At 39.8% G+C, this 27767-nt stretch overlaps 1 protein-coding gene across 1 annotated transcript in view; it reads right to left on the minus strand.

The window, feature by feature from the left end:
* The window catches only part of LOC126482111 (tyrosine-protein kinase hopscotch), a 190481-nt gene that overhangs the window by 17014 nt on the left and 145700 nt on the right, over nucleotides 1–27767 (minus strand). The window contains exons 14-16 of the mRNA XM_050106087.1: nucleotides 20894–21034; nucleotides 2445–2612; nucleotides 2192–2361 (exon numbers count right to left, since the gene is read on the minus strand). Coding sequence (XP_049962044.1) covers nucleotides 2192–2361; nucleotides 2445–2612; nucleotides 20894–21034 — 479 coding nt within the window. The remainder of the gene's footprint in view (nucleotides 1–2191; nucleotides 2362–2444; nucleotides 2613–20893; nucleotides 21035–27767) is intronic.

Genomic DNA, 27767 nt, shown 5'->3' on the forward strand with positions numbered 1-27767 from the left:
GACCCCCCACTCTGCTCTGTACCAAAGGTCCGCAGTCAGTCCTGTCGACGATGCTGCAGATGGTGAGCTCTGCTTTCATCCCGCTAGCGAGACTGGCGGTCTTCACCAAATAATATCACGCCAATTGCATGCCACCCACACCATTACAGAGCCTCCAGCAGCTTGAACAGCCCCTGCTGACATGCAGGGTCCATGGATTCATAAGGTTGTCTCCATACCTGTACATATCCATTCGCTCAATACAATTTGAAACAAGACTCATCCAACCAGGCAACAAGCTTCCAGTCATCAACAGTCCAAAGTCAGTGCAATGGGTCCAGGTGAGGTATAAAGCTTAGTCTCATGCAGTCATCATGGGAGTCCAAAAGCCCACATCAATGATGTTTTGTTGAATGGTTCGCATGCTGACACTTGTTGATGGCCCAGCACTGAAATCTGCAGCAATTTGTGGTAGGGTTGCATTTTTGTCACGTTGAACAATTATCCTCAGTTGTCGTTAGTCCTGTTCTTGCAGGATCTTTTTCCGGCCGCAGTGATGTCAAAGATTTTATGTTTTACCAGATTCATTATATTCATGATACATTCGTGAAATGGTCATACAGGAAAATCTTCACTTCATCACTACCTCGGAGATGCTGTGTCCCATCGCTCCTGGGCCGACTATAACACCATGTTCTGACTCACTTAAATCTTGATAACATAGCATTGTAGCAGCAGTAACTGATCTAACAACTGTGTCAGACACTTGTTGTCTTATACAGGCATTGCCAACTGCAGCACCGTATTCTGCCTGTTTACTTATCTCTGTAATTGAATATGCATGCCTAGACCAGTTTCTTTGTCACTTCAGTATATAATCACAAGCAGTCTTTAGAGTGGTCAGTTATACAATCACTTCTGTAAATTTCCATTTGAACGTTTATGGATGGACAAAATATCATAGCAACCTGTTATATTTTATTAGACATATTGAAGTCCAAACACAAATTACAAGAAAATGAAAATTTATCCTACTAGTGTTGAGTAAAGCTATTTTATAATTCATTTAAAGCTATAAACTGACAACTGGACTTTAGAAGAAGATAAATACTTTTGAGGAACACATTCAGAAAAAGTAAGTACAGTTACACCAATTGTCATCTTTACATAAAGGTATTAGGCAGCCTACTGGCAATAAAAAATAAATTAAAAAATTAAATTAATTATATGGATATAATAGAGGGAAACATTCCATGTGGGAAAAATATATCTAAAAACAAAGAAGATGTGACTTGCCAAACAAAAGCGCTGGCAGGTCGATAGACACACAAACAAACACAAACATACATACAAAATTCAAGCTTTCGCAACCAACGGTTGCTTCATCAGGAAAGAGGGAAGGAGAGGGAAAGACGAAAGGATGTGGGTTTTAAGGGAGAGGGTAAGGAGTCATTCCAATCCCGGGAGCGGAAAGACTTACCTTAGGGGGAAAAAATGACTGTCCCTTTTTTCCCCCTAAGGTAAGTCTTTCGTTTGGTAAGTCACATCATCTTTGTTTTTAGATATAATTAAATTAATTAAAAATACACTACAATCACCCTCATGTTCATCTGTAAAATCAGTTCACCAAATTTCTTATAAACTCCCAGAACAATACAGAGTTGCTTCAGCTCAGCAGCGCCCTATATGAAGATTCATTCTGCATATGCGAACAAGACAGATAATTAATACGCTTTTTATCTGTAAAGACAACATGTTATCTCATAGCTTACACACAGATAATGTCCTCAGCAATGCCTGAACAAGAATAAATTATGACAGCAAATTAAATGCATATGAAAAATGGTATACCTTGGGGTGAAAGATAATATGTTCCATAACACCAATGACAGAAATGCTTGTTTCACTGTTACATTTATTTACAGTTGCTCTTCAGCATTAGTTTCTTGATGACTGGTTCCAAACAAACACATAGCAGATTTTCTCCTCTTAACAATTTCTGCTTCTCCTTCAATTATGGTATGTATCTCTTGTTTATACAATTCTCTAATGTCTGATTTCTGTGTGTGTTGCGCTCCTGGTGCTATTGTGTGTTTGTTTATTTTTACATAATTCACCACAGTCTGAACCTCCCAATTTAAAAATGTGTTGACATCATGACATTATCGCAAATTCATATTTTTAAATACTATTTATAATGAACAATTCTTACCATTTGATGGGAAGGTCCCTGCTTGTTTTCATCTTGTAGTATCCACTGTTGCCTATAAATTGAGCAAGACCAAAGTCAGATATTTTGACGTGGTGTTCATTAGCGACAAGGATGTTTCTTGCTGCTAAATCACGATGAACTATATTCTTTGTTCCAAGGTAATCCATACCCTATAGACAAAGCAAACAAATCATAAATACAGTTGTGTGTCTATTATTTCAAAAATGTATGGGGTAAGAAGTGTATTTCATACTTTTGCAACATCTAGTGCAAATTTTAAAAGATTTCCATCCTCTAGGGATTCTTTATGTATCTTGAGGTAGCTTTGGAGTGATCCATGTTGAACGTATTCCATCACAAGACTAATTTCAGGTTCTTCAATAACTCCTTTTATTTCAACAATATTTGGGTGTTTCACAGTCTGGAAAACAGAGAGTAAAGAGTTACAACTTTATAAAAAGCAGTTTTAGTACCAATGAAAAGATATAGCATATATTATATAAGAGTAGGAGTGATCGCATGGGCCGATTATTTATTTCCCAGTGACATAAAGGATGATGATCATCATCATTACTACTCGTTTAACTGGAAATGTGTCAGTACAACATGGGATGCAATCTATTGAGAGATATGATAGTCTTATACTTGTTATATCACATGAGATAATATTATAATGGTTTATCACTAACACATAAGCTATTTGTATGGTGCTGTAATGTGTGTAGACATAATGTTCTAAACTTCAATGACTTACAGGTTAATTGCTGTGAACATACAGTGCTTTACACGATTAAGTTTCTGCACTTCCACTGCACTTTGTATAAAACTACACATTAAAGCTTGATATCCAATACCGGGTCAGTTCAAACCTATTTCTTTCCATATGTGCGAAAATTGTATTATTTAAATAACTGTAACATAAAGGCCAGGGCATTAAATATGGGGTAATGGTATATATTTTTCTCATGAGAAGCTATTTCAGTAAGATATTCAAATTTCGGTAAGAAACTATAACTTCATTTTTCATTTATTTATTTATTTTTTGCTTTGGCTTACTGTAAATAATAAAAAAGTGACAGTCAGACAACATTCTCATTAATAGGTTTTCAGTTTCAGTGAACAATTGGCAGCCCTCTTCTCAAAAATCCTAGGAACAACAATATAGAAGGCATAGTAGCACTAAAAATGGCAGAAATCAAGATTTTCATACTGTCCAGAAAAACTCATTAACGTATGTATATCCTATAAAAACAGAAATTTATTGCCATTGCAAGAGAAAAAATGGTGAATTCTTACTGAGCAACCACACACAATTCAAAGAAAAACACAATTTTCTCTGACTTCTAGTAATAATAATACAGTAGTCTGACATGTGGCTGGCACTTCTCTCAACCACCTACTCCTGTTCTCTGGCTCTATAATATGGTAGTTTTCATTTTTTAGCATTATAACTGAGTTGCCTAGAAGCTAATGGAGTTAAGTGCAATTTCCAGATGTATGAAATTGAGTGTAGCATAAAATGGTTATGAATGTCCTCTGCCCACAGCGCAAGAAAGGTAAGTTGTAAGTCCAACAGGTGATGAGATCTAGTGTCAGAAATAAGTAATATGTCTCATTTCAACTTAATTCTCAATGGCCAGGGTAGGTAACTACATTGACCAATTATTATACAATTGTTACTTTCCAACTGCTTGCTGCGATTCAGAAGGGCCAAATATGGATGCTGATGCTGACTCTAAACTTAACATGTTTCAGGACATTATATTTTCAAGCATGGGAAAATCACAAACCAAAGTGGATCAAAAAATAAATGAGACTAAATGCACAACTGAGCTTCATTGGTAATAGGTTTTGAGGTTAATTGCTCTGCTAGCAATGTACTATCTGATCTTCATTTTTTACCACTAATTTTCTTAATCTTTTTTTACATTTATACCTTTCCTGTGGAATAGCACTGTCATAGCACAGTGTCCTTATCTCCATTTATAAAAACTCTTGCTGCAATTGCCAATATAAATAATAAGACCAAGGCAATCAATCAGATTAAGAGAAAGCAAGACCACAAAATGGATTGTATCTGCAAAAAGCTGGAGAGTTGCTGATTCATGTGAGAAGGCATAAAATTATGTCAGTTGTTTTTATTGTTTCCAGTCTCCAGAAAAGAAGTTATCAACACCAGAACTTGGCATTGCAAAGGTGTCTTGTGTACAACAACTGTGAACCTACAATCTCTGCATGCACAATCCAACTGAAGGGACAGCGAATACATATCTTATAACTGTGGAATGAGAGCCAGCTGCATGGGGCAGCCAAGAAATAAGTACTTACTGACTGGAAATTATTCTCATAAATGTCATACAGATTTTTGTGTCTTGAAGAAACTAGATGTCACTGTTAGCAACGTTTTAATGACACAGAACAATGACAACATGAAGTGCTAAATATTCCAAAATCTTTACTGCCTTAAGAATGGAAATGAAATACAAGAATTCAACAATCAGATATCCATTTTACATCTACCTGCCTCACAACTTTTTTGGATGTGCAGATCACCTATTTGTAAAAAGAGCTTAGAGGCCTTTTAACAACATATACAAGTAAAACACACACACACACACACACACACACACACACACACACACACACACACACACTTGTGTATTTAGCTACTGGGGCCCTAATAAGCCTCCCCCCCCCCCCCCCCCCCAAAAAAAAAAAATAAATAAAATAAAATAAAATAAAATAAAAAAATATGCGGTCTGCACAGCTAAAAAGATTGGTATCTGCTTGTCTAAATGATAACACATTCACCACTTAACAGTCAAATGATGAATTAGTTGTCATTTAAACACATTTCACAAAAATTAGTGCCAAGTCTTTACATCTGTGAAATATCACCTCTTCTAAACCATGTACTCCTTTCTGTCACAGTGTGCCAGCAGGAAATGCTGTTATCTCTTATGACCAGTTAGGTTCTTCTCTTCATGAGGTAGAGTAATTTACCATAGATGTTTGATTGTTCAACTCTTGTGTTTAATTTCCATTTCCATTCTTAAAACAGTAAAGATTTTGAAAAATGGAAAATCCAGGACAGAATGTAACAATATTATGAACATGGTAGTTGCTATTCACCATACAGCAGAGATGCTGAATCACAGATAGGCACAACAAAAAGGCTGTCACAAAATGAGCTTTCAGCCAGCAAGCCTTTTGTTGAAGAAAGACAACAGAGGCAGACACACACATACACACAATCATGCAAACACTACACACACGCACATGACCACAGCCTATGGCAGCTGAAGTCAGACTATGAGCAGCAGACCACGACAGGAGAGGCAACCGTGTGGGGGTAACGAGGAGACTGGGTCAGAGAGAGCAAGGGATAACAGGGTAAGATTGGGGGACAGTAAAAGTGCTGCTAGTGGGAGCATGAAGGGACGAGGTGGAGAGAGGGAAGGACAGCTAGGTGCAGTCGGGAGGTTAGATGGAGGGTGGAGAAGAGAGAAGGGATAGAGGAAAATGATAGAAGTAAAAAGACTGTGTACATTGGTGGAATAGAGGGCTGTGTAGTGCTGCAATCGGAACTGGAAAGGCGCTACATGGGTAAGAACAGAGGGTTATGGGAACATAGGATATATTGCAGGGAGAGTTCCCACCTGCACAATTCAGAACAGCTGGTGTTAGTGGGGAGGATCCAGAAGGCACAGACTGTGAAGCAGTCACTGAAATGAAGAATGTTGTGTTGAGCGATGTGCTCAGCAACAAGTTGGTCCCGTTGTTTCTTAGCCACAGTTTTTCGGCGGCCATTCATGCAGACAGACAGCTTGTTAGTTATCATGCCCACACAGAATACAGAACAGTGTGTGCAGCTTAGCTTGTAGATCACACGACTGGTTTCACTGGTCGTCTTTGCACACTCCCACTAGCAACACATTACTGTCTCCCACCCCTACCCTGCTACTGCTATCCTCCCCCTCCCCACCCCAGCCTCCTTCTTACCCCACATATAGCGATATACCTTCCAGGCATTGCGCAATATCCATCCTCCTTTCACATAACCTGTAATATCTTGATGTAAGAATGTCAGTAAAGCTAAACACACTTGACAGTCTGCTAGGTTAATTTGTTCTTCCAGCTTGTCAGCTGTATTTCCATTCCTGAATCACTGCCAAAAACTTTATTTTTCACAGTTTTCGGCCACCCGATGTCATGAGCACTAAGTTTCTCAATATGACCCATGTTTGTAAGGATTCTTGTAGTTTTTCCTCTTCAAATGTCATCAATACATTAATGAAAGTATCGAACAATATACCATTGCCATCTGCACCTTGTCCCTGCACGCTCCCACTAGCAGCACCTTCCTCTCCCCCACACCTACCCTGCTATCCCTCCCCCTCCCTGCCCCAGCCACCTCCATACCCCCACCTGGTTGCTTCTGCCATCATGCGCTGCTGCTCATAGTCTGACTTCAGCTGCCAGAGACGACAGTAGGCTTAATTCATAAAACATACTGTACAAGAAGGGGTGAAAAATATTTATATTTTTTTATAAAGAAAAGATTTGTACTTATTCACTTAGCTATCACAACCAGATGAAAACTCAGAATCGTGTAGTCAATGTTAAAAAGAATATAATTGGATTTTTGTGTGTGTCACCCACAAGAGAATCAATATCTGTTTTAAAACTGGTTAATTTTAGTATCATATCACCTACAGTTTCTCGAAAAGCCCAACAATAGTAACTCAACTTGCATTCGAGAGTCCCGAGTTCAGCTCTCGGGTCATCCATCCACATATTGGTTTTCTGTGGTAATCCAGATCGGTCCATACAAGTGACAGGATGGTTACTTAGAAGGACCATGGTTGCTTCCCTCCATTCCAGTAGTAAGAAATCCAAGCAAAGCTCCATCTCTCATAATCTTAGCTGTGGTAAAACACTAACGATCCTCCTTTCTTCTAATGTAAAGATATTTAAATGAGTAAAATTAAAGCGAACAATGGAAACTCCAGGTACGAATATCAACAATGTAGGAAAAGACAGATTGCTACTTACAGTAAAGAAGATATGTCCTGTTGCAGACAGGCACAATTAAAAGACACTTACATAAAGCTTTGGGCTACAGCCTTCATCAGTAAAAGGGAGACAATCACCATTCACATCACACATACAAGGAAGCACACCTCACGCACGCACGACCACAACTCCAGCATCTCGGACCATCTTGGTGCTCATGTGGGCATGAGGTGTGCTTGCTTGTGCATGGGAATGGTGTGGCTGAAAGTTTTATGTACGTGTCTCTTAATTATGCCTGTCAGCAACTTGACACGTCTTCTTTACCGTAAGTAGCAATCTGTCTATTCCTGCACTATCAAAATTAAAGCCAGTCATTTTTGTGAACACTTGTGTCCAAGAAAATACCAATTCAACACATTACAATCAGATTGTGGCATGTTAAGGGCTTATGTCATGGCCAGCCAGCCACGGTCTTGGGTCAGCCCTGTAGTGCAATATGTATGTGTGTACTCTTCCAGCTGCCTGGTGACACATGATATTGGTAATTTTCAATATAAAAGAATACTGGGAGTCCATCTTAGTAGCTTCTTCTGATCCATTCTTTCTGTCTGTTAAAAAATACTGGGTATATTTCGATACAACACAATGGATCATTTTCCTGTGAATGGTATAGTACAGCAATAGAGGGTTTCAACTCGATTTCATTCTGTAATCTACACTCCTGGAAATGGAAAAAAGAACACATTGACACCGGTGTGTCAGACCCACCATACTTGCTCCGGACACTGCGAGAGGGCTGTACAAGCAATGATCACACGCACGGCACAGCGGACACACCAGGAACCGCGGTGTTGGCCGTCGAATGGCGCTAGCTGCGCAGCGTTTGTGCACCGCTGCCGTCAGTATCAGCCAGTTTGCCGTGGCATACGGAGCTCCATCGCAGTCTTTAACACTGGTAGCATGCCGCGACAGCATGGACGTGAACCGTATGTGCAGTTGACGGACTTTGAGCGAGGGCGTATAGTGGGCATGCGGGAGGCCGGATGGACGTACCGCCGAATTGCTCAACACGTGGGGCGTGAGGTCTCCACAGTACATCGATGTTGTCGCCAGTGGTCGGCGGAAGGTGCACGTGCCCGTCGACCTGGGACCGGACCGCAGCGACGCACGGATGCACGCCAAGACCGTAGGATCCTACGCAGTGCCGTAGGGGACCGCACCGCCACTTCCCAGCAAATTAGGGACACTGTTGCTCCTGGGGTATCGGCGAGGACCATTCGCAACCGTCTCCATGAAGCTGGGCTACGGTCCCGCACACCGTTAGGCCGTCTTCCGCTCACGCCCCAACATCGTGCAGCCCGCCTCCAGTGGTGTCGCGACAGGCGTGAATGGAGGGACGAATGGAGACGTGTCGTCTTCAGCGATGAGAGTCGCTTCTGCCTTGGTGCCAATGATGGTCGTATACGTGTTTGGCGCCGTGCAGGTGAGCGCCACAATCAGGACTGCATATGACCGAGGTACACAGGGCCAACACCCGGCATCATGGTGTGGGGAGCGATCTCCTACACTGGCCGTACACCACTGGTGATCGTCGAGGGGACACTGAATAGTGCACGGTACATCCAAACCGTCATCGAACCCACCGTTCTACCTTTCCTAGACCGGCAAGGGAACTTGCTGTTCCAACAGGACAATGCACGTCCGCATGTATCCCGTGCCACCCAACGGGCTCTAGAAGGTGTAAGTCAACTACCCTGGCCAGCAAGATCTCCGGATCTGTCCCCCATTGAGCATGTTTGGGACTGGATGAAGCGTCGTCTCACGCGGTCTGCACGTCCAGCACGAACGCTGGTCCAACTGAGGCGCCAGGTGGAGATGGCATGGCAAGCCGTTCCACAGGACTACATCCAGCATCTCTACGATCGTCTCCATGGGAGAATAGCAGCCTGCATTGCTGCGAAAGGTGGATATACACTGTACTAGTGCCGACATTGTGCATGCTCTGTTGCCTGTGTCTATGTGCCTGTGGTTCTGTCAGTGTGATCATGTGATGTATCTGACCCCAGGAATGTGTCAATAAAGTTTCCCCTTCCTGGGACAATGAATTCACGGTGTTCTTATTTCAATTTCCAGGAGTGTATGACCCTGATGACTGAACAGTGAAACCCCTGAAGCTCTCCATAATTTTTATCTTAACTTTAACCCCTGACCAGCGCTCATGGCCCACAGCCACACTGCCGACGGTCCAAAAGTGGGCTGCTGCCTATGGGTTGGGAACCACTAATTTAGACAATTTTACATGACTGATTCCTAATAATAAGAAAATTATTTTACAAGAATGCATAACAATTTGGTTCTTATTTACTGTGTGTTACCCTAATAATGATGTAAAACACACAAGCCAAAAGAGATAAGTGGAATGCTCTATTAGAGGTTCTCTGATCATGGACCAAGTAATACATATTCAGTGGATTTCAGCCTCTGGTATAAATAGTGTAAATAAAGTGGAAATCATATTACATATGAGATTAAATGTAGTCAATCAGATTGCTCAATTTTGTGCTTCATTTTCTCAAAATGCAGTAAACTGCACTGACCTTCCATGGCTTTTAGGCACCTCAGTTACATCCTACACTCACAACTTTTAATCCTGCTAAGATAAATGTTTTAATATACCACCTTACACTGTCTCCTACGCTGTTGACTAAACATTAATGCTTAGTTATCGGATAATAAGAGACTCTTATGCCGTTTGTTGGTGCCCCATAGAAAACAGTAAACCACGCTGCCCTCTGCAGCATGTGTGTTGCCATACACTATAACAGCAATGAATGATGTGAATAAATGTGTGGCTGAAATTACTCTGTTGTGAAGTTCTTTAAATAGTGGTAAGTAGCAACATTTTGGTGCAGAAATCCAGGAATGTATGAAGAGATTAACTGCTATAATACGTTTAAGAGAAGTCCACATCAATGGAGAACATCTTGTATGACTTAAGTCTTGAAATACAATCAAGCCACACCACATTAAACCTACACAGACAGCAGCGGTATCTGTTAGCAGACAGCAAACATTCCTAATGAGGGTAGATGGATATACTGGATGGAAGTACCATTTCTTAGCAACAACTGCCACCCATTAGGAGGGTGATCAGTACAAATGCACCCTCACAATGATAGGAAGAACCCCTCATCACAACTGATTCAGTGATCACAATTCTTCCTGAATTGTAATGCAAGTGAACAGTTCTACACTCGAACACTGAATGGTTTTTGAGAAATATGAATACATTTGACATTCCTAGGTTGGCAGACGAAACTGGACACAGTCAGCACCACCCAAAACCCTAGAAGGGCTGACTACACTCAATGACTCAATTTGCTTGATGGCACTTGAATACACGGCCAGACAGAAGCCTGAGAGAATTACACTGAGAAATGCAAATGTTCTTTTCAAAAGATGAAAGTACTTTTATGAGGAGCATGTATAAGGGATATAAAATTTAGCTAATATGTGGATTTTCCAATCTCAGCAGCTCGTCAACATGCCTATCATCAAACTGTATCCTCCCAGTATGGCCTCGATTCTGGGAACAGTTCACGGCTTCCATAGATGGAAATCTGATGTTATTGATTATGAACAAGCAAATATTCCTCCATGGATATCTATTGTTTCAGCTGATGCAAATGAGTGGACAAAGCAAATTTTGAAATCCAATTACCAGGCTAACTACACGATTATCATGGACAACCTTATTGCTTTTGCTGTAGGTAGCTCAGAGGTTCTTAATACCAACTGCACTGACTATCATAAGCAGATCCAAGGACTACAAGCAGTAGGAGAGGAAGTGTATTCTGATGGGAGAGTGTTTGCCCTGAACTATTATGTGCACTCCCATAAAAAATTTGTAAACACTGGCTGATCCATGCATGAAGGCAAAAGAACCAGGAAGGAAAGTTACACACCTCATGGAGTTTATGACAAGGAGGTAGAGGGAAACATCATTACACACAAGATATATGGACACACTGTTCCACTAGAGAACTATGTAATCACAGCATCTGCCTTTCACATGAAGATTAAAATGGAGAGTGACAAGAAGAAGAAATAACAAAATTCAGACCTTTTCTGTGTGTGCTGTAAAGAAAGAGGACACTGGGGCCAAGATTGCTGAAAAGTTGCAAGCTTACAGGTTAGAACAGATATCCTGAAGAAAATGAAGTGCCGTTTCTTATGTCTGAGATGTTACTCCAGTCAAATGCTGCTCAAAAAGGCCAAATAGCGAAAAGTTTTGCAGAAATTTTTTTGACAAGTTTTCTATATGTTTTTAAGGGTGTTGTATTCAATCTTTACAAGTCCCACCAAAATTTTTGCCCACAATGGATGAAAAATGGGGAAAAACATGAAAAATGGAACTTTTTTGGGTTTTTCACTTATAACTTGGAAATTATGCTATTTTCGGCAAAGCTGTAAATAAAGAGGATAAAATTCCCCACAAACTAGGTACGAGTGACATTTTGCCAGATGAACTGTATGGCATGTAGTGCATGTCTTGTCATAGTGGAGGGGTAAGATGTTTGTGAGATGGCACTGACATCCCCATCCTGACATGGTAAAGGCCTGTCCTGTGTGTTGGCCTTTCGCACTGGCAATTGTTTATGAGTTCACCCTTGGTTGGTTGAATAGAACATACTTGTGATCGGTAAATTCAGTTTAAATGTATAAAATAGCCATACTTGATGAGTTAAAAGTGAGAAGTGTGTTCTATGTGAGGGTGACGATGGAAGAAAAAAGCCATCACTTAGGCCCGAAGTGGCTTAAAGAATGTTCTTGAAGCAAATAAAAGAGGGAGGATGGGACAGCTGCCCTTTTGAAGGGCAAAACTGTGGGTAAGGTTCACGAACAATGTCGGAAAAAGTACACTAACAAAAGATTAAAGAGAATGAATGGGCAAGATAGTCATGCAAAAACAGCTCTGTAGAAATAATCTTCAATGAAATGATGGTAATATGTGTCACTCAGGAAAAATTTCTCTCAAATTCAAAGAATAAGGACTGCTTAATAGAACTGTTACTGGACAAGTTGGCCACGGCAGGCATACCTTCCAAGCAAGATGTGGAAGATGGTGATACTCTGCTTGTAAACATTGCACTATCTTTCATCCTCACACATTCAACTGTAGTTGTTGCAGAAGACTTGGATGTTCTTGTCACTCTAACAGGCCTCAATCAATTACGTAATGCATTATTGATAAAACCAGGGAGGGAGAAAATCCCACAGCAGTTTTATTCTCCTTAGGGAATTGGCTATCCTGCTCAAGACAATATCCTGTTTTTCTGCAAGCAGTTAGTGGCTGTGACACTACTTCTGCCAACAAATGGGCCTCCACTGCTCGAAGCTCTGCCTTAACTGTGACACAGTTTGTGAGAATGTCAGCTACCTCAATTTGCAAGACTTACAAGAAGCTGTCTTGGCAGTAGAGGAGGAGCAAGGAGACTGAAACGATGACTATTTACAGCAGAAAGTAAGCCATATTTCATATGGTTGTTGTTATAATTTCCTGTTGTGAAACTGACCGCACTACTGTAACAAACACTTTAAACACTGGTTTCAATTTTAATTTATTATAATTATAATAGATAAATAATTATTTAGCTATTCTCAAGTGAAGATGAGGGCACTGGTGCATGAAGTGTGAAGAGAATGAAACTTCTTTCAAATTTCTTCAAAAATTTTATATCAATAATAAAACATAATATAATAATAATAATAATAATAATAATAATATACAACTACATAAATCCGTAATTATTGATACATGTTCAATCACCCGAAAGTTCCTAAATGCAATATAACATATACCGTACAGTTAAAAGGAAGTCACGCTTGATCAAGGTCCGTGTCACTTTCCATTTTTGACCAGACATAACGTCTGAGAAAAGAAAGAAAGAAAGAATAATAATAATAATAATAATAATTATTATTTTTATTATTATTATTATTATTACCAAATGCCAAATAAAGCACAATTGTTATATCATTTAAATAAATTATTTGAACATCTTTCACCTGCAAGAGTGATGAAAGCTATCATTGTGCTGTTTCAATAAACATCATAGCATATTGAGAGATAAGGAGTCGAGTTTTGGTGGTGACACTCAAAATTACGCTAACTTCAACACGCACTACACAGCATATAGTTTGTCTGATGAAAAACGTCACTCCGATCTATTTTGTGGGAAATTTTATCCTCTTTATTTTCATAAATTGTCAACTTCACTGAAAATTTCTACGCTATAAGTAAAAAACCCAAAGAAGCCCCATTTTCTCGTAGCTTTCTTGCATTTTTGACCAATTTCAGGAGGCAAAATTTTGACAGAGCTTTGAAAATTTATAGAAAACTTTTCAAAAAACTTCTACAAAACTTTCCACTAAGAATCAGCATTTGACTGGACTATGTGGCCCGCGAATTTACATTGTAAATAAGTATTACAGTAGTTGTATTACATGTTTCTTACCTTATAAATAAATATAAAACTTTTTTATTTTAAATTCAGTGCAATAGTATTTGTAAAATGACTCTTAGTGTTCATTAAAAAATGACGATCATTCCACTTGGGACCTGTGGAATGGTACATTAGCTTATTTGTTTTAGTTTAAATATTTGTCATGTATTGTTGTTTTTCTGACATGTTCCACATCCTGGAGGACCTCCTCACTACGGATCAATTGGAATGAAAGTAAATCTAATCTAATCTAATCTAAGCACACATGGCAGTTCTCAGTCCACAGATAAATCAAGAAAACCTGCCGATTTGCCCCCACACACGAGCAGACCCAGCTTGCAGGCTAGATCCAATGGGCAGGGATTGCATTTAATGGAAAACAATGGGCCTCAAATCAGTGGGCCAGATCCATCAGAGATATCCACGGAACTGGCCCAGAATTCTGGCACTTAGCAGGAATCTGCTTATGAGAGACCAGATTTGGTTATCGTAACATTAAGGCATTCGTGAGAGATAATGGTCCCCACCTAGGCATTCCTAGGACAATGTTTGGAAGGATCATTTAATTTAAATAATTTTATATCATAACAGTACTTTAATTTGTGTACTGTATCATCAGCAATTACCCTCAATCACGGATCATTGTTAGTGTGAACCAGTAAAATGTCATCCACAACATTACAGTCCAGACGACTTACTTTCTTAGTACATGTGCCAGAGAAGGCACTGTCTTTTCACATTCTTTCTGGCATCCAAGAATATCAGTTTCCAGCTCCACATACTTTCCAGTAGCATGGATTGATACATACAATAATACTTCATGTTTCCAGAATGAGATTTTCACTCTGCAGCGGAGTGTGCGCTGATATGAAACTTCCTGGCAGATTAAAACTGTGTGCCCAACCGAGACTCGAACTCGGGACCTTTGCCTTTCGCGGGCAAGTGCTCTACCATCTGAGCTACCGAAGCACGACTCACGCCCGGTACTCACAGCTTTACTTCTGCCAGTACCTCGCCTCCTACCTTCCAAACTTTACAGAAGCTCTCCTGCGAAACTTGCAGAACTAGCACTCCTGAAAGAAAGGATATTGCGGAGACATGGCTTAGCCACAGCCTGGGCACAGGCACAGCACTTCTTGGTACAGCCTTGAGTAGTTTTTATTTCCTCAGTCATTGAAAATCTTTGTTCTTTCATACGTCTCTTCAGTATTGGGAACAGAAAACATTGCAATGGGCCAAATCTGGTTAATATGGTGGCTGAGGCACGTCGTGTTGTTTTTGGTCAAAAAATCTCTCAAGCAATGATGAATGAGCAGGTCCACTGTCGTGATGCAAAAGCCATGAATTGTTTTTCCTAAATTTCGGACATTTTTGCATATTGCTTCTCGCAAGTGGCACATAATGTCAAGGTAATACTCCTTATTGACTGTACGCCCTTGAGGCAAAAATTCATGACGCACTACGCAGAGTAGTAGAAAAAAAAAAAACAGTGAGCGAAACTTTGACATTTGATCAAACTTGGTGTTCTTTTTTTTCGTCTTGGCTCTCCGGGATGCTTCCATTGGGCTGGCTGGGCTTTGGTTTCAACATCATAACCGTAAACCCATGTTTTGTCACCAGTTATTACCCTTTTGGGCAAATCAGGATCAGCGCTGACATCATACAAGAGCTCCTGAGCGATGCTCATGCAATGGTTTTTCTGATCAAAATTGAGAAGTTTTGGAACAAACTTCACTGACACACGTTTCATGCCCAAAACATTTGAAAACATTGCATGACCTGAGCCGACCAATATGCCAACATCATCAGCAATTTCTCTTACGGTAATGCGATGACTTTCCAAAATAATTTTCTTCAGAGCTTTGACGTTATCATCTGTTGTTGACATGCTGGGCGTCCCGAGCAAGGTTCATCATTGGCATCTCCTTGACCATCTTGGAAGAGCATGTACCACTTGTAAACATTTGTTTTATTTAGAGCAGCCTCACTGTATGCCACTGTTAACATTTCAAGTGTTTTGGAGCACTTGATTCCATTTTTCACACAAAATTTTATGCATGTTCTTTGCTCTATTTTTTAATAATAATCGAAAATCACCGAGCTCACTATAATATGTCTAACCTTTCTATCTGTCAAAAATGAATGAAGTATGGTATTGTGTACAGTTGAAACTGTGAACATATGTTTCGGATATGTGTAAAAAAAAAAAAGAGATCGATAATCGAATGTACGTTGCCTGTGCAATTAGAAAAGTCACTTACTTTTTGAACAGCCTTCATATATAGTTGTTCCTCATTTGAAATGTTTACACACATGGTACCAACCTCTTTGAGAACATTGTCTCTGTGTTCAGTGCTCATATCAAAAGATCAGAAAATGGGGAGCACAAGAATGTTGCAGTATAGTGGTACAAGTGTAGTTTAATCCTATTATTTTTTTCCATCCATGTAACTTCTACATCTCAATTTAAGTATCGTCATGGTATCACTATCTAATTCATTAGGACTCACATGATCATCCAGAAGTTTACCTCAGCAGAGAAGTGCCAAATCGAGGATTGGATAGTTGTCTCACTGTAGAGTATTAAGAGCTTCTTTGAATGACTTGACGAACATGATAAGCTCATTTAAGTTCTTCTCATCTATAATCTGAAGTCTACTCAATTCTCATTGTGTGGGCAACTACTTAATCTCGATCAGAGTACCACATACTGAAACCAGCATTTCCAACGAGGTGTTCCATTGGTCTCTGACCTCTAATGTGAGTGATTTTGTGAGTCTCTTTCAAAGACCAACTCTTACAATATGTCACTATTGCTTTGCATCATCTCCTCTACACAAGTTAGTTCTGGCTGTGATGCTAAAAACACCAACTTCAAAGTATGTTTGAGCAAAGTGCTACGGCAATTGACGGTGCAAGGAAGTCTAGTTAAGTCTTTCAGAGCTGCCACTATATTTGAACCCTGATATATTATCAAAGATGCTAACTTGATGAATTCTCAGAAATTTGCAAAGATGCAAAATGGTGAACAAGCTCCTATAAAACATTAACTGCTGCTTCTTCCTCACTGGGAAATTGGGCAGTAAACAGTACTCTGTTCTCCATATGCTAATTCTTTGCTAATAGAGGATACAATCACTGTAGTATAGGTTATTTTACATGCATCATCCATCCACATTACAGTTTTCGAAGCAGCTCTTAGCTGTAAAAGCAGCAGTAACTCATAGAATATGCACATTTTTAAGAGCATCTGCAGTGGATTTTACGATTCTTAACTGTAGTTGGTTGGGATAGTACAGCCTCCAATCGATTTTACGACCCACTTCGGCTCCTACAGGTATGAATGCTTCGGATATTTTTTTGAAACCTGAGTCATGAATGGCCTAAGATCTTCGAAGCACATGAGTGCCACTGAATCGTAAGTAGCACACTTTTACACATATCAAAAAAAGTTTTGCATCACCTCAGTTCCGAACCTGTACAGAAAATTGGAATAGAGATCAACATAAAAATCATTTCTGCCCTTTTTATTGCTCATGAAAACCAAACATTGCATGTTGTACCATCATACAGCAAGACAATCAGAGGTGGTGGTCCAGATTGCTGTACATACCGGTACATCTAATACCCAGTAGCACATCCTCTTGCAGTGATGGTTGCACTATCGGTTGGAGGATCGCATTTACATATTGTACAGCCATTATGGCGCCTTCCATGACCACTAGCAGCATATGTCGGCCTCATGTAATGCCACCCCAAAACAGCAGGGAACCTCCACCTTTTTGCACTCACAGGACAGTGTGTCTTAAGGCATTCAGTCTGACCGGGTTGCCTCCTAACACGTCTCTAATAATTGTGTAGTTGAAGGCATATGTGACATCCATCAGTGAAGAGAACATGAAGCCAATCCTGAAAGGTCCATTCGGCATGTTGTTGGGCCTATCTGTACCGCACTGCATGGTGTCGTGGTTGCAAAGATGGACCTCACCATGGACGTCAGGAGTGATGTTGCACATCATGCAGCCTTTTGAGCAGTTTGAGTTGTAACACGACAGCCTGTGGCTGCACAAAAAACATTATTCAACATGGTGGCGTTGCTGTCAGGGTTCCTCCGTGCCATAATCCGTAGGTTGGTTGGTTGGTTGTTTGGGGAAGGAGACCAGACAGCATGGTCATCGGTCTCATTGGATTAGGGAAGGATGGGGAAGGAAGTCGGCCGTGCCCTTTCAGAGGAACCATCCCGGCATTTGCCTGGAGCGATTTAGGGAAATCACGGAAAACCTAAATCAGGATGGCCGGACGCGGGATTGAACCGTCGTCCTCCCGAATGAGAGTCCAGTGTCTAACCACTGCGCCACCTCGCTATAATCCATAGGTAGTGGTCATCCAATGCAGTAATAGCCCTTGGGCAACCTGAGCGAGGCACGTCATCGACAGTTCCTGTCTCTCTCTGTATCTCCTCCATGTCCAAACAACATCGCTTTGCTTCACTCCGAGACGCCTGGACACTTCCCTTGTTGGGAGTCCTTCCTGGCACAAAGTAACAATGTGGACACAGTCAAACCACGGTATTGACCGTCTGGGCATGGTTGAACTACAGAAAACATGAGCCGTGTACCTTCTTCCTGGTGGAATGACTGGAACTGATCGGTTGTTAGACCCCCTCTACCTAATAAGCGCTGCTCATGCATGGTTGTTACATCTTTGGGTGGGTTTAATGACATCTCTGAACAGTCAAAGAGACAATATCCACAGTCAACATCTATCTTCTTGAGTTCTGGGAACCAAGGTGATGCAAAACTTTTTTTGATGTTTGTAATACGTGATTCTTCACTACCTACCTCAATATCCAATAAATATACATCATTTTCTATTGAATAATGTATTCGTTTTAAAGACCATCAATGATGAAATGGAAATCAGTGTGGGTTTGCAACAACATAAGTTGAGATATTTTATGTTTATTTTTATACTGAGAATGAGCTTTTTCATAGGCTACTGACCTGTCATGTCCTCTGGTACTTGCCTAGCAAAACACTGTTTGAGAATTCAGTCACAGTTATGATTATATTAGCATGTTTGTGAGATTAATCTTTGTAAACTGTGTTGAGCTTTGGCAAAAGACCCAAATTTCAACATGTTAACAGGAGAAGTGTAGTGGTTACTCAAAACTTGCCACTGATGGCACACTCCTGCGCACTTTAGCACGGGAATGAGTCAAGAGTAAGAAGCGACTGCAGTGCCACAGTTCTCAGGCTCTTTATACTCACAGAACTATCAAGGGAAGGAAAAGGCCAGTACAGCACTGACACAACAGCGACACCTTTATTTCTAAGGTACACAACCCTCAACACTGAACTTGTACTTGCTCCATTTCTGATCTCTGTAATTATCGTCAGGCTGTTATTTCAGCTGGTCACAGTGCTATAAAGGCCTCTTCCAGCTTATTCCACCCAACAAAAGTTGTTGATCCAGCATATTTTACACAATACATTTCTTTTCAATACCCTTAAAAACTTGATCATATCAAACGCTTTGAGACTTTCCTCGAAGTTTCATTGCAAGTGTTTTTATAAGTAGTATACAGCTGTGCTTCTTTTCTTTATTATGTGTTCCTAATATGATAGAGACAAATTGTAAATGGGCAAGCAGACTGATAGACCAAGAGCCCAAGGTCCTATCTGATGAGAGCATCACATCACAATTTATAACCACCACTTTAAAAGCCTGCCAAGCAAATGTATAATTCAATGTCAAAGGCTATGCATTCTGCACAAAAACCTGAATAACATGTGAAATTATCCTTTTACATGTTGATGACAACTACAAACAAACATGAAGTTCTTGAATGAGAAGAAACAAACTGTAATAAAATGTTTCCAGTAGTGCTAAAATGGATAAAATGTCATTACTTTAGTGTATGTGGTGCATCGTAACAAACAGAAAATGTGTATTTGTTGGTTGACTTGCTATAATATATTGTATAATTATAAAAACCATGAAACATTTCAAAAAAACTGGTACAGGTAAATTGCCAAGAACATCATATGTTCCAGTATGTGGAAGAAAAACACTCAAAGTTTTTTTTAATATATAATGTTTATAAATGTTCTAAGTATCAACCTTTCATAACATGGCATATATCTAATTGGTAGTTCAGTTTTGCACATACTCAACCCAGCATATCGGGAGTGAGAATAAGAACAGCTGGTGTGAGGTGCTGTTGCAAGTCTTTGAGGATCTGTGGTAGAGGTGGAACATAAATGCTTTCCTTGATGTAAACTGAAAAGGAAAAATTACAAGGCGTAAAGTCTTCTGAATATAGAGGCCACTCAAGTAGTGCCAAGTCTGCAGTCACAACACAGCCTATCTCATAAGTAATGCTGTGCCAACATACCATTCTGGCCATCTCCTACACACTTGTGGAAATGTGGAAGGGGACATATTGTTGAAAGGTGAAATCTCTGCTATCAGTTTCAAAGAATGTCTTTTTGGACACGGTACAGAACAGGTTAGCTTTCTCAGAATCCCAGAGATGCCAGACAGTTGCATGTACCTTCTCTGCCCCCACATGCAAAAGATGTGTTAGCTGACCTCCTCCGAAAGATGAAAAAAGCTTTTGTCACTGAAGATTAATTTGCTTGCAAACTCGTCATTTTCAAGATGATTCTGCATATTAGTGCAGAACCGTACATAGTACAATTTCTCATCATGGCTTATGGATTGTGCATGAGCTACAATTTGTACAGCTTCACTCTTAATCGCTTATGAAGGATTTTCCAGACTGTTTGTTGAGCGATGTTTAGTTTTCCACTAGCTCAATAGGTAGCCTTTGTATGACTTTGCAACATCACGTCACTCTCTGTACATTCACTACCGATTGGCACACGGCAAAACATTTCTCTGCCTGGTTGCTCGTTTTCCACGCTAACTTTACAGCACCACATTAGAGAGAGAGAGAGAGAGAGAGAGAGAGAGAGAGAGAGAGAGACTGTCTTTCACATATTGTATCATACTTCCACTAAACCATGGGTAAAAGACTTTTATATTAGCAAAACGCACTTTGTTAAAAAGGCGAAACAGAAGGAATATACATTTAACAATCAACCACACTAATATGGCGAGGCTGCATAAAAACAAAAATAAATGATAGAGCTCAAATAAACTAAACAGACTTTACCTTCATAATAGCTATCTCACGCTCGAAATCTTGCATGCTTGTGGCAAGGGCACTCGTTTTCAGTTTTTTTATTGCAACTAACTGTGGCTCAATATCACCACCCCGTTCCATTGAACCTTTGTATACTTCTCCATAAAAGCCCTGTAAAAATAATGCATGATTAAAAAATACCAATATTGATGAGAGTTGATTTACTATCACCTGCAAAATAAAAAACAAGACCAAGGGTTGAGAGAACTTAAGAAAGAAATAGAAAACACATATGCACCACACTTCTGTACAAGAGTTCCCTTGGCAAGAGAAATTGGCAGACACTAAATAGAGAGGACAAACATGAGATGGGAAGATGTACAGGTACTGGGGGAAAAAAAAAGGATGGATAGTTAAAGTTTAACACTCTACTATGATGAAGTCATTAGCTCAATACTGGATTAGGGATGAGGGAAGGTAGCAGTGGTTGCACTGTTAAATGAATCAACCTATCAATTGTCAACAGTGATTTAGAAATGTCATGATGGGACCCTTACCAGTTGGGTCTCATTCAAGAGATTGAGAAGGTCCAAAGAAGAGCAGCAAGATTCGTGACTGGTACATTTAGCCATTGCGAGAGGGTTACAAATCTCATAGAAAGTTTGAAGTAAGATACACTTGCAGACAGACGATGCACTAAACGGAAGAAGCTGCTCACTATATTCCGAAATCAGATCTTTGCCAAGGACGTAAAGCATATATTATTATCACCAACTTTCACATCATGCCATGAACACCACTCAAAGATAAGGGAAATTAGGGCTCATACTGAGACGTTCAGACAGCCGTTTTTCCCTCGTGCAATCCGCGAGTGGAACAGAGGGGCGGTGGGGGGAGGTGGAGGGAATGTGACTTTGGCACGAATGGTAGCCTCCACCACACACCACTTGGTGCCTAGCGGAGTATATATGTAGATGTAGATATCCAGGCAGATATGGCTAAAAGATGGATCTGAATCCCAGTCTTCTAAAGTATGAAAGCAGTGGCTTGAGAATTACATTAGGTATAGCAAAGAAGCAATTTCACCCATATTCTGATAACAAGGGAGACTTCTCATCAAAGATAAGAGTAATTTTCCTTCCATACAACAGACATTGTGATACTTATTTAACTCACGGATCTGATGTATCTGCAGTATGGAATATTAAGTTGTAAGACTGTTTCACCTTTGTCCCCGCTAGGAGTAGCTTCTCTCTCAAGAAAGATTGATTCGACTGTTGCTAAGGAATATTTTCTTGCCTCATCACAAATCTTTGTTACAGATTTCAGAGATTTCTGTGAATCCTTCACTCACCAAAAATTTAATTTCATCAATCATTAGATTTCTGAAGATTTTTATTGTTTTAACCTAATCAATGCACAGGGGTATTTTCACTGGTTTCATATTACAACAATAATTACATTTCTATCACTTTTCCCTTCTCAGTTAACATAATGCATGAGATATTCAATTATCACTTTCAAATTGAGTGAAGTTGCATGGTGATAAGACACTGGATTTGTAATGAGGAAGACGGTGCTTCAAATTCCTGTCTGGTTATCCAGATTTATGTTTTCCACAAGTCCTCTCAATCTGGAGAGGACATGCCAAATTCCTTCCTCGTCCTTCCTCAAACCAAGCTATTGCCCCAACTCTGAGTACTCCATTGTCAAACAGATGCTAAACCCTAAACATCCGCCCATCCTTACTTCCTCATTTTCAAACAAATTTCTTTGCATGTGCATGAGGTGCTGCCTTCAGCATAAATGCTGTTTGTTTTCTACTACATACAATAATTTGTGGTTAGTTAACACTCAAGCAACACCTTGTGCTATGGCTGTAAATGTGACAATATTGGTCATGTTACTAAATTTCCAAATTTTAAATTATCGGTTCTGCCATGTTCCAGCTTTGTTTTTAATCATCAGTCTTTCAACTCGTTTGATGTGGCCCACCACGAATTCCTCTTCTGTGCCAACCTCTCCAATTCAAAGTAGTACTTGCACCACATGTCCTCAGTTATCGGCTGGCTGTATTTCGATCTCTGTCTTCCCCTACAGTCTTTACACTCTACAGTTCCCAAGTTCCAAATGGTACCTTGCTAGTTATTCCCAAATGCAGTAACACATGTTCCACAAACCTGTCACTGTTTTCCAAACATTCCTTTCTTTCACGATTCTGTGGAAAACCTCCCCCCTTTCTTATCTTATCAGTCCACCTGATTTTCAAAATACAGTGTATACATGAAGTCTGGGAGCACTTTCAATTATTTATTGCGCAAGAACTAAATACTGTACAGATGTCATACATATTGCATTTTGAAGAGAAACTCTGAAAGTGGGTTTTTTTTTTTTTTTTTTTTTTTTTTTTTTACACACTCGACATTCACATCACACACACTGGGACGTTCGTTTCTTTTTGCCAGGCACAAGCAACCATCATAACGAATTTGTTGTGCTAGTGGTAAATAGCCTTCTTTGCTGGTGGCTTCTTATCGTACTTGGTTCTAAACATCCATTGAACAGCTGTAGCACACTTGTTTTTGTCGAACTTCAACTCACAGAAAGCTCGCTCCACACCTGAACTCACCATGTTTGTGACGAGCACTGACTATCGGCAATTTACCAAACTACGCTGTGGCGATATACATGGAAAAAAATAAATAAATCACAGTTTCTCTTCAAAATGACATAAGTATGATATCTGTATAATGTTTGGTTCTTGTGCAATAAATAACTGAAAGTGTTCCCGGACTTTATGTACACACTGTACTTCTGCAGTACCACATCTCAAATGCTTCGATTCTGTTCTGTTCCGCTTTTCCTACTGACCATGATTCCCTGCCATACAAACTGTGCTCCAAATGTACATTCTTAGAAATTTCTTCCTCAAATTAAGACCAATGTTTGATACCAGCAGACTTCTCTTGGCCAGGAATGCCCTCTTTGCCTTTGCCAGTTTTTGCTTTCCATGTCCTCCTTGCTTCACCCATCATGGGTTAATTTACTTTCTTAACTTTTTCTACTTCATGATCGCTAATTATAAGTTTTTCACTGCTCTCATTTCTGCTAGTTGTCATTACTTTTGTCTATTCACAGTTTATTCTCAATCCATATTCTGTATCCATTTGACTTCATACCACTGAATAGATTCTGTAATTCTTCACTTTCACTGAGTATAGCATGTCAACAATGTATCTCATCACTGATATCCTCTCACCTTGAATTTTAATTCCACTCTTGAACCTTTCTTTCATGTCCATCATTGCTTCTTCGATGTACAGACTGAAGAGTAGGAGTGAAAGATTGCATCCTGTCTTGCACACTTTTTAATTCCAGCACTTTGTTCTTGGTCTTCCAATCTTATTGTTCCTTCTTGGTTCTAATATATATTTTATATTAACCATCTTTCCCTACAGCTTACTCCAATTTTTCTCAGAATTTTGGAATATTTTGCACCAGTTTACATTGTTCAATGCTTTTTCTGGAACCACAAATCCTATTAGTACATCTTGATTTTTCTTCAGTTTTCACTATACTTTCAAGCCTAATGGCAGAACTGCCTTTCTGGTGCTTTTACCATTCCTAAAGCCAAACTCATCGTCATCTAACAGATAATTTTCTTTCCCATTCTCCTGTATATTATTCTTGCCAGTGACTTCGATGCACAAGTGTTAGGCTGATGAGTGATATTTTTTGCACCTATCTGCCTTTGCTATCTTAGGAATTGTGTTATTGATATTTTCGCAAAAGTTTGATCGTACATCACCAGGCTCTTAGATTCGACACACCGGCTTGAGTCTGGTTGCTATTTCCTTTAATGACTTTAGAAATTCCATAAAATTTGTAAAGTGTAAAATTTGTATATATTTTATGAAACAAAAATTCTATCTATGTACCTACAATTGAAAAAAAAATGTCTAACTTTTATGTCCATCCATTAAGCTAGAGTCTCTTGAGTATTTTATTATTATTATTATTAGTAGTAGTAGTAGTAGTAGCAGTAGTAGTAGTAAAGTATGAGAGATGAAGACATGAAAAACTGGTTTGTTCCATTCAAATCTTTCAGCTTGTATTTTACTTGTTATGTTTCCTTATAGGGCAAGTTCAAATATTTCACTTTATTGCAGTTATGCACAAACTTACCTATTATATTCAATAGTCTTTCTGAAATTGTACTCTCTGTTCTGTTTATATGTGGCTAAGATTGATTTTTTGCACAACATGAGAATCCGAATGTCACACACAGAACTCGGAAGCATCAACACACAAATTTATAAGAACTTGAGACCAAGGGCATCCATACGAAGTTTGTAAGTATGGGGGCAGGGGTTAGACCTGAGGGTACAAAGTATTTTTAATATTTTGGAAGACAAATGGCAACTTGTTAGTTGCCATAAAAAGATTCCAGTTCTGACCCGGTTAAAAACCTGCATAACACTGACTTTTAAATGATTTTCTTGAAAGAAATACACCTGACTACATTATATTTTTTCTTTTCCCTGAGAACTATGTGGGGCTTGGTCACCCCTTGTCTAAAACAGAAAGACAGTAACTGGTGTCACTGGTTAGTTATGAGGTAACATATTTATATTTATATAATGGAAGGAAACATTCCACGTGGGAAAAATTATATATAAAAACAAAGATGAGGTGACTTACCGAACAAAAGCACTGGCAGGTCGATAGACACACAAACAAACACAAACATACACACAAAATTCAAGCTTTCGCAACAAACTGTTGCCTCATCAGGAAAGAGGGAAGGAGAGGGGAAGACGAAAGGAAGTGGGTTTTAAGGGAGAGGGTAAGTCTTTCCGCTCCCGGGATTGGAATGACTCCTTACCCTCTCCCTTAAAACCCACTTCCTTTCGTCTTCCCCTCTCCTTCCCTCTTTCCTGATGAGGCAACAGTTTGTTGCGAAAGCTTGAATTTTGTGTGTATGTTTGTGTTTGTTTGTGTGTCTATCGACATATTTATATTTAGTGCGACATAAATGAAATTAGTGAATTATTCGAAGATAATTGCCCAATAGTATGAGGTCTGTTCAAAAAATACCGGGACATTCTTAATTTAGCACCAATGCTGTGTTGGAGAGGAATACAGGGTGATTCAAAAAGAATACCACAACTTTAAAAATGTGTATTTAATGAAAGAAACATAATATAACCTTCTGTTGTACATTACAAAGAGTATTTAAAAAGGTTTTTTTTTCACTCAAAAACAAGTTCAGAGATGTTCAATATGGCCCCCTCCAGACACACGAGCAATATCAACCCTATACTCCAACTCATTCCACACTCTCTGTAGCATATCAGGCGTAACAGTTTGGATAGCTGCTGTTATTTCTCGTTTCAAATCATCAATGGTGGCTGGGAGAGGTGGCCGAAACACCATATCCTTAACATACCCCCATAAGAAAAAAGCGCAGGGGGTAAGATCAGGGCTTCTTGGAGGCCAGTGATGAAGTGCTCTGTCACGGGCTGCCTGGCGGCCGATCCATCGCCTCGGGTAGTTGACGTTCAGGCAGTTACGGACAGATAAGTGCCAATGTGGTGGCGCTCCATCCTGCTGAAATATGAATTGTTGTGCTTCTTGTTCGAGCTGAAGGAACAGCCAATTCTCTAACATCTCCAGATACTGTAGTCCAGTTACAGTAGCACCTTCGAAGGAAAAGGGACCAAAAACTTTATTGGCTGAAATGGCACAGAAAACGTTCACCTTAGGCGAGTCACGTTCATACTGAGTTGTTTCCCGCGGATTCTCAGTGCCCCATATACAGACATTGTGACGGTTGACTTTCCCGTTAGTGTGGAAAGTTGCTTCATCACTAAACACAATCTTTGAAACGAAAGATTCATCTGTTTCCATTTGAGCAAGGATAAAATCACAGAAATCGATTCTTTTAATCTTATCAGCTGCAGACAGTGCTTGAACCAATTTCAGACGATAAGGTTTCATAACTAACCTTTTTCGTAGGACTCTCCATACAGTTGATTGTGGAATTTGCAGCTCTCTGCTAGCTCTGTGAGTCGATTTTCCTGGGCTGCGAACAAATGCTTGCTGGATGTGTACTACATTTTCATCACTCGTTCTCGGCCGTCCAGAACTTTTCCCTTTGCACAAACACCCATTCTCTGTAAACTGTTTATACCAATGTTTAATGCACCACCTATCAGGAGGTTTAACACCATACTTCGTTCGAAATGCACGCTGAACAACTGTCGTCGATTCACTTCTGCCGTACTCAATAACCCAAAAAGCTTTCTGTTGAGCGATCGCCATCTTAGCATCAACTGACGCTGACGCCTAGTCAACAGCGCCTCAAGCGAACAAATGTACAACTAAATGAAACTTCATAGCTCCCTTAATTCGCCGACAGATAGTGCTTAGCTCTGCCTTTTGTCGTTGCAGAGTTTTAAATTCCTAAAGTTGTGGTATTCTTTTTGAATCCCCCTGTACAGTTGGGGCCCTGCACACACTTGTGTTTAATGCGTAACTGCCACAAGTTTCATTGTTGCATGTCTGTTAGTTATTGTTCAGTGCAGTTTTGAGTAGAAAGTTGTGGCACGCAATGTGCGAATTTCGAGATGCCAGAGTTAGAGGAAAAATGCATCTGTGTCAAATTTTGAATGAAACTCAGAAAACTTTTACACAGACACACCAAATTATGCTGGAACCCTATGGCGATGGGTGCTTGAGCTGTACTTGATGTTATGAATGGCTCACACAGTATAAAAGTATCCAGACGGAAGTTAAAGAAGACCCTCGTTCAGGACGCCCTTTAACATCTACCGATGATGCTCATGTCAGGAACGCCAATGAAACTGTGCATGCCAATTGAAGACTGACTGACTGAGATATT

The sequence above is a fragment of the Schistocerca serialis genome, chromosome 5 (genome assembly GCF_023864345.2).
Source record: "Schistocerca serialis cubense isolate TAMUIC-IGC-003099 chromosome 5, iqSchSeri2.2, whole genome shotgun sequence".
NCBI lineage: Eukaryota > Metazoa > Arthropoda > Insecta > Orthoptera > Acrididae > Schistocerca > Schistocerca serialis.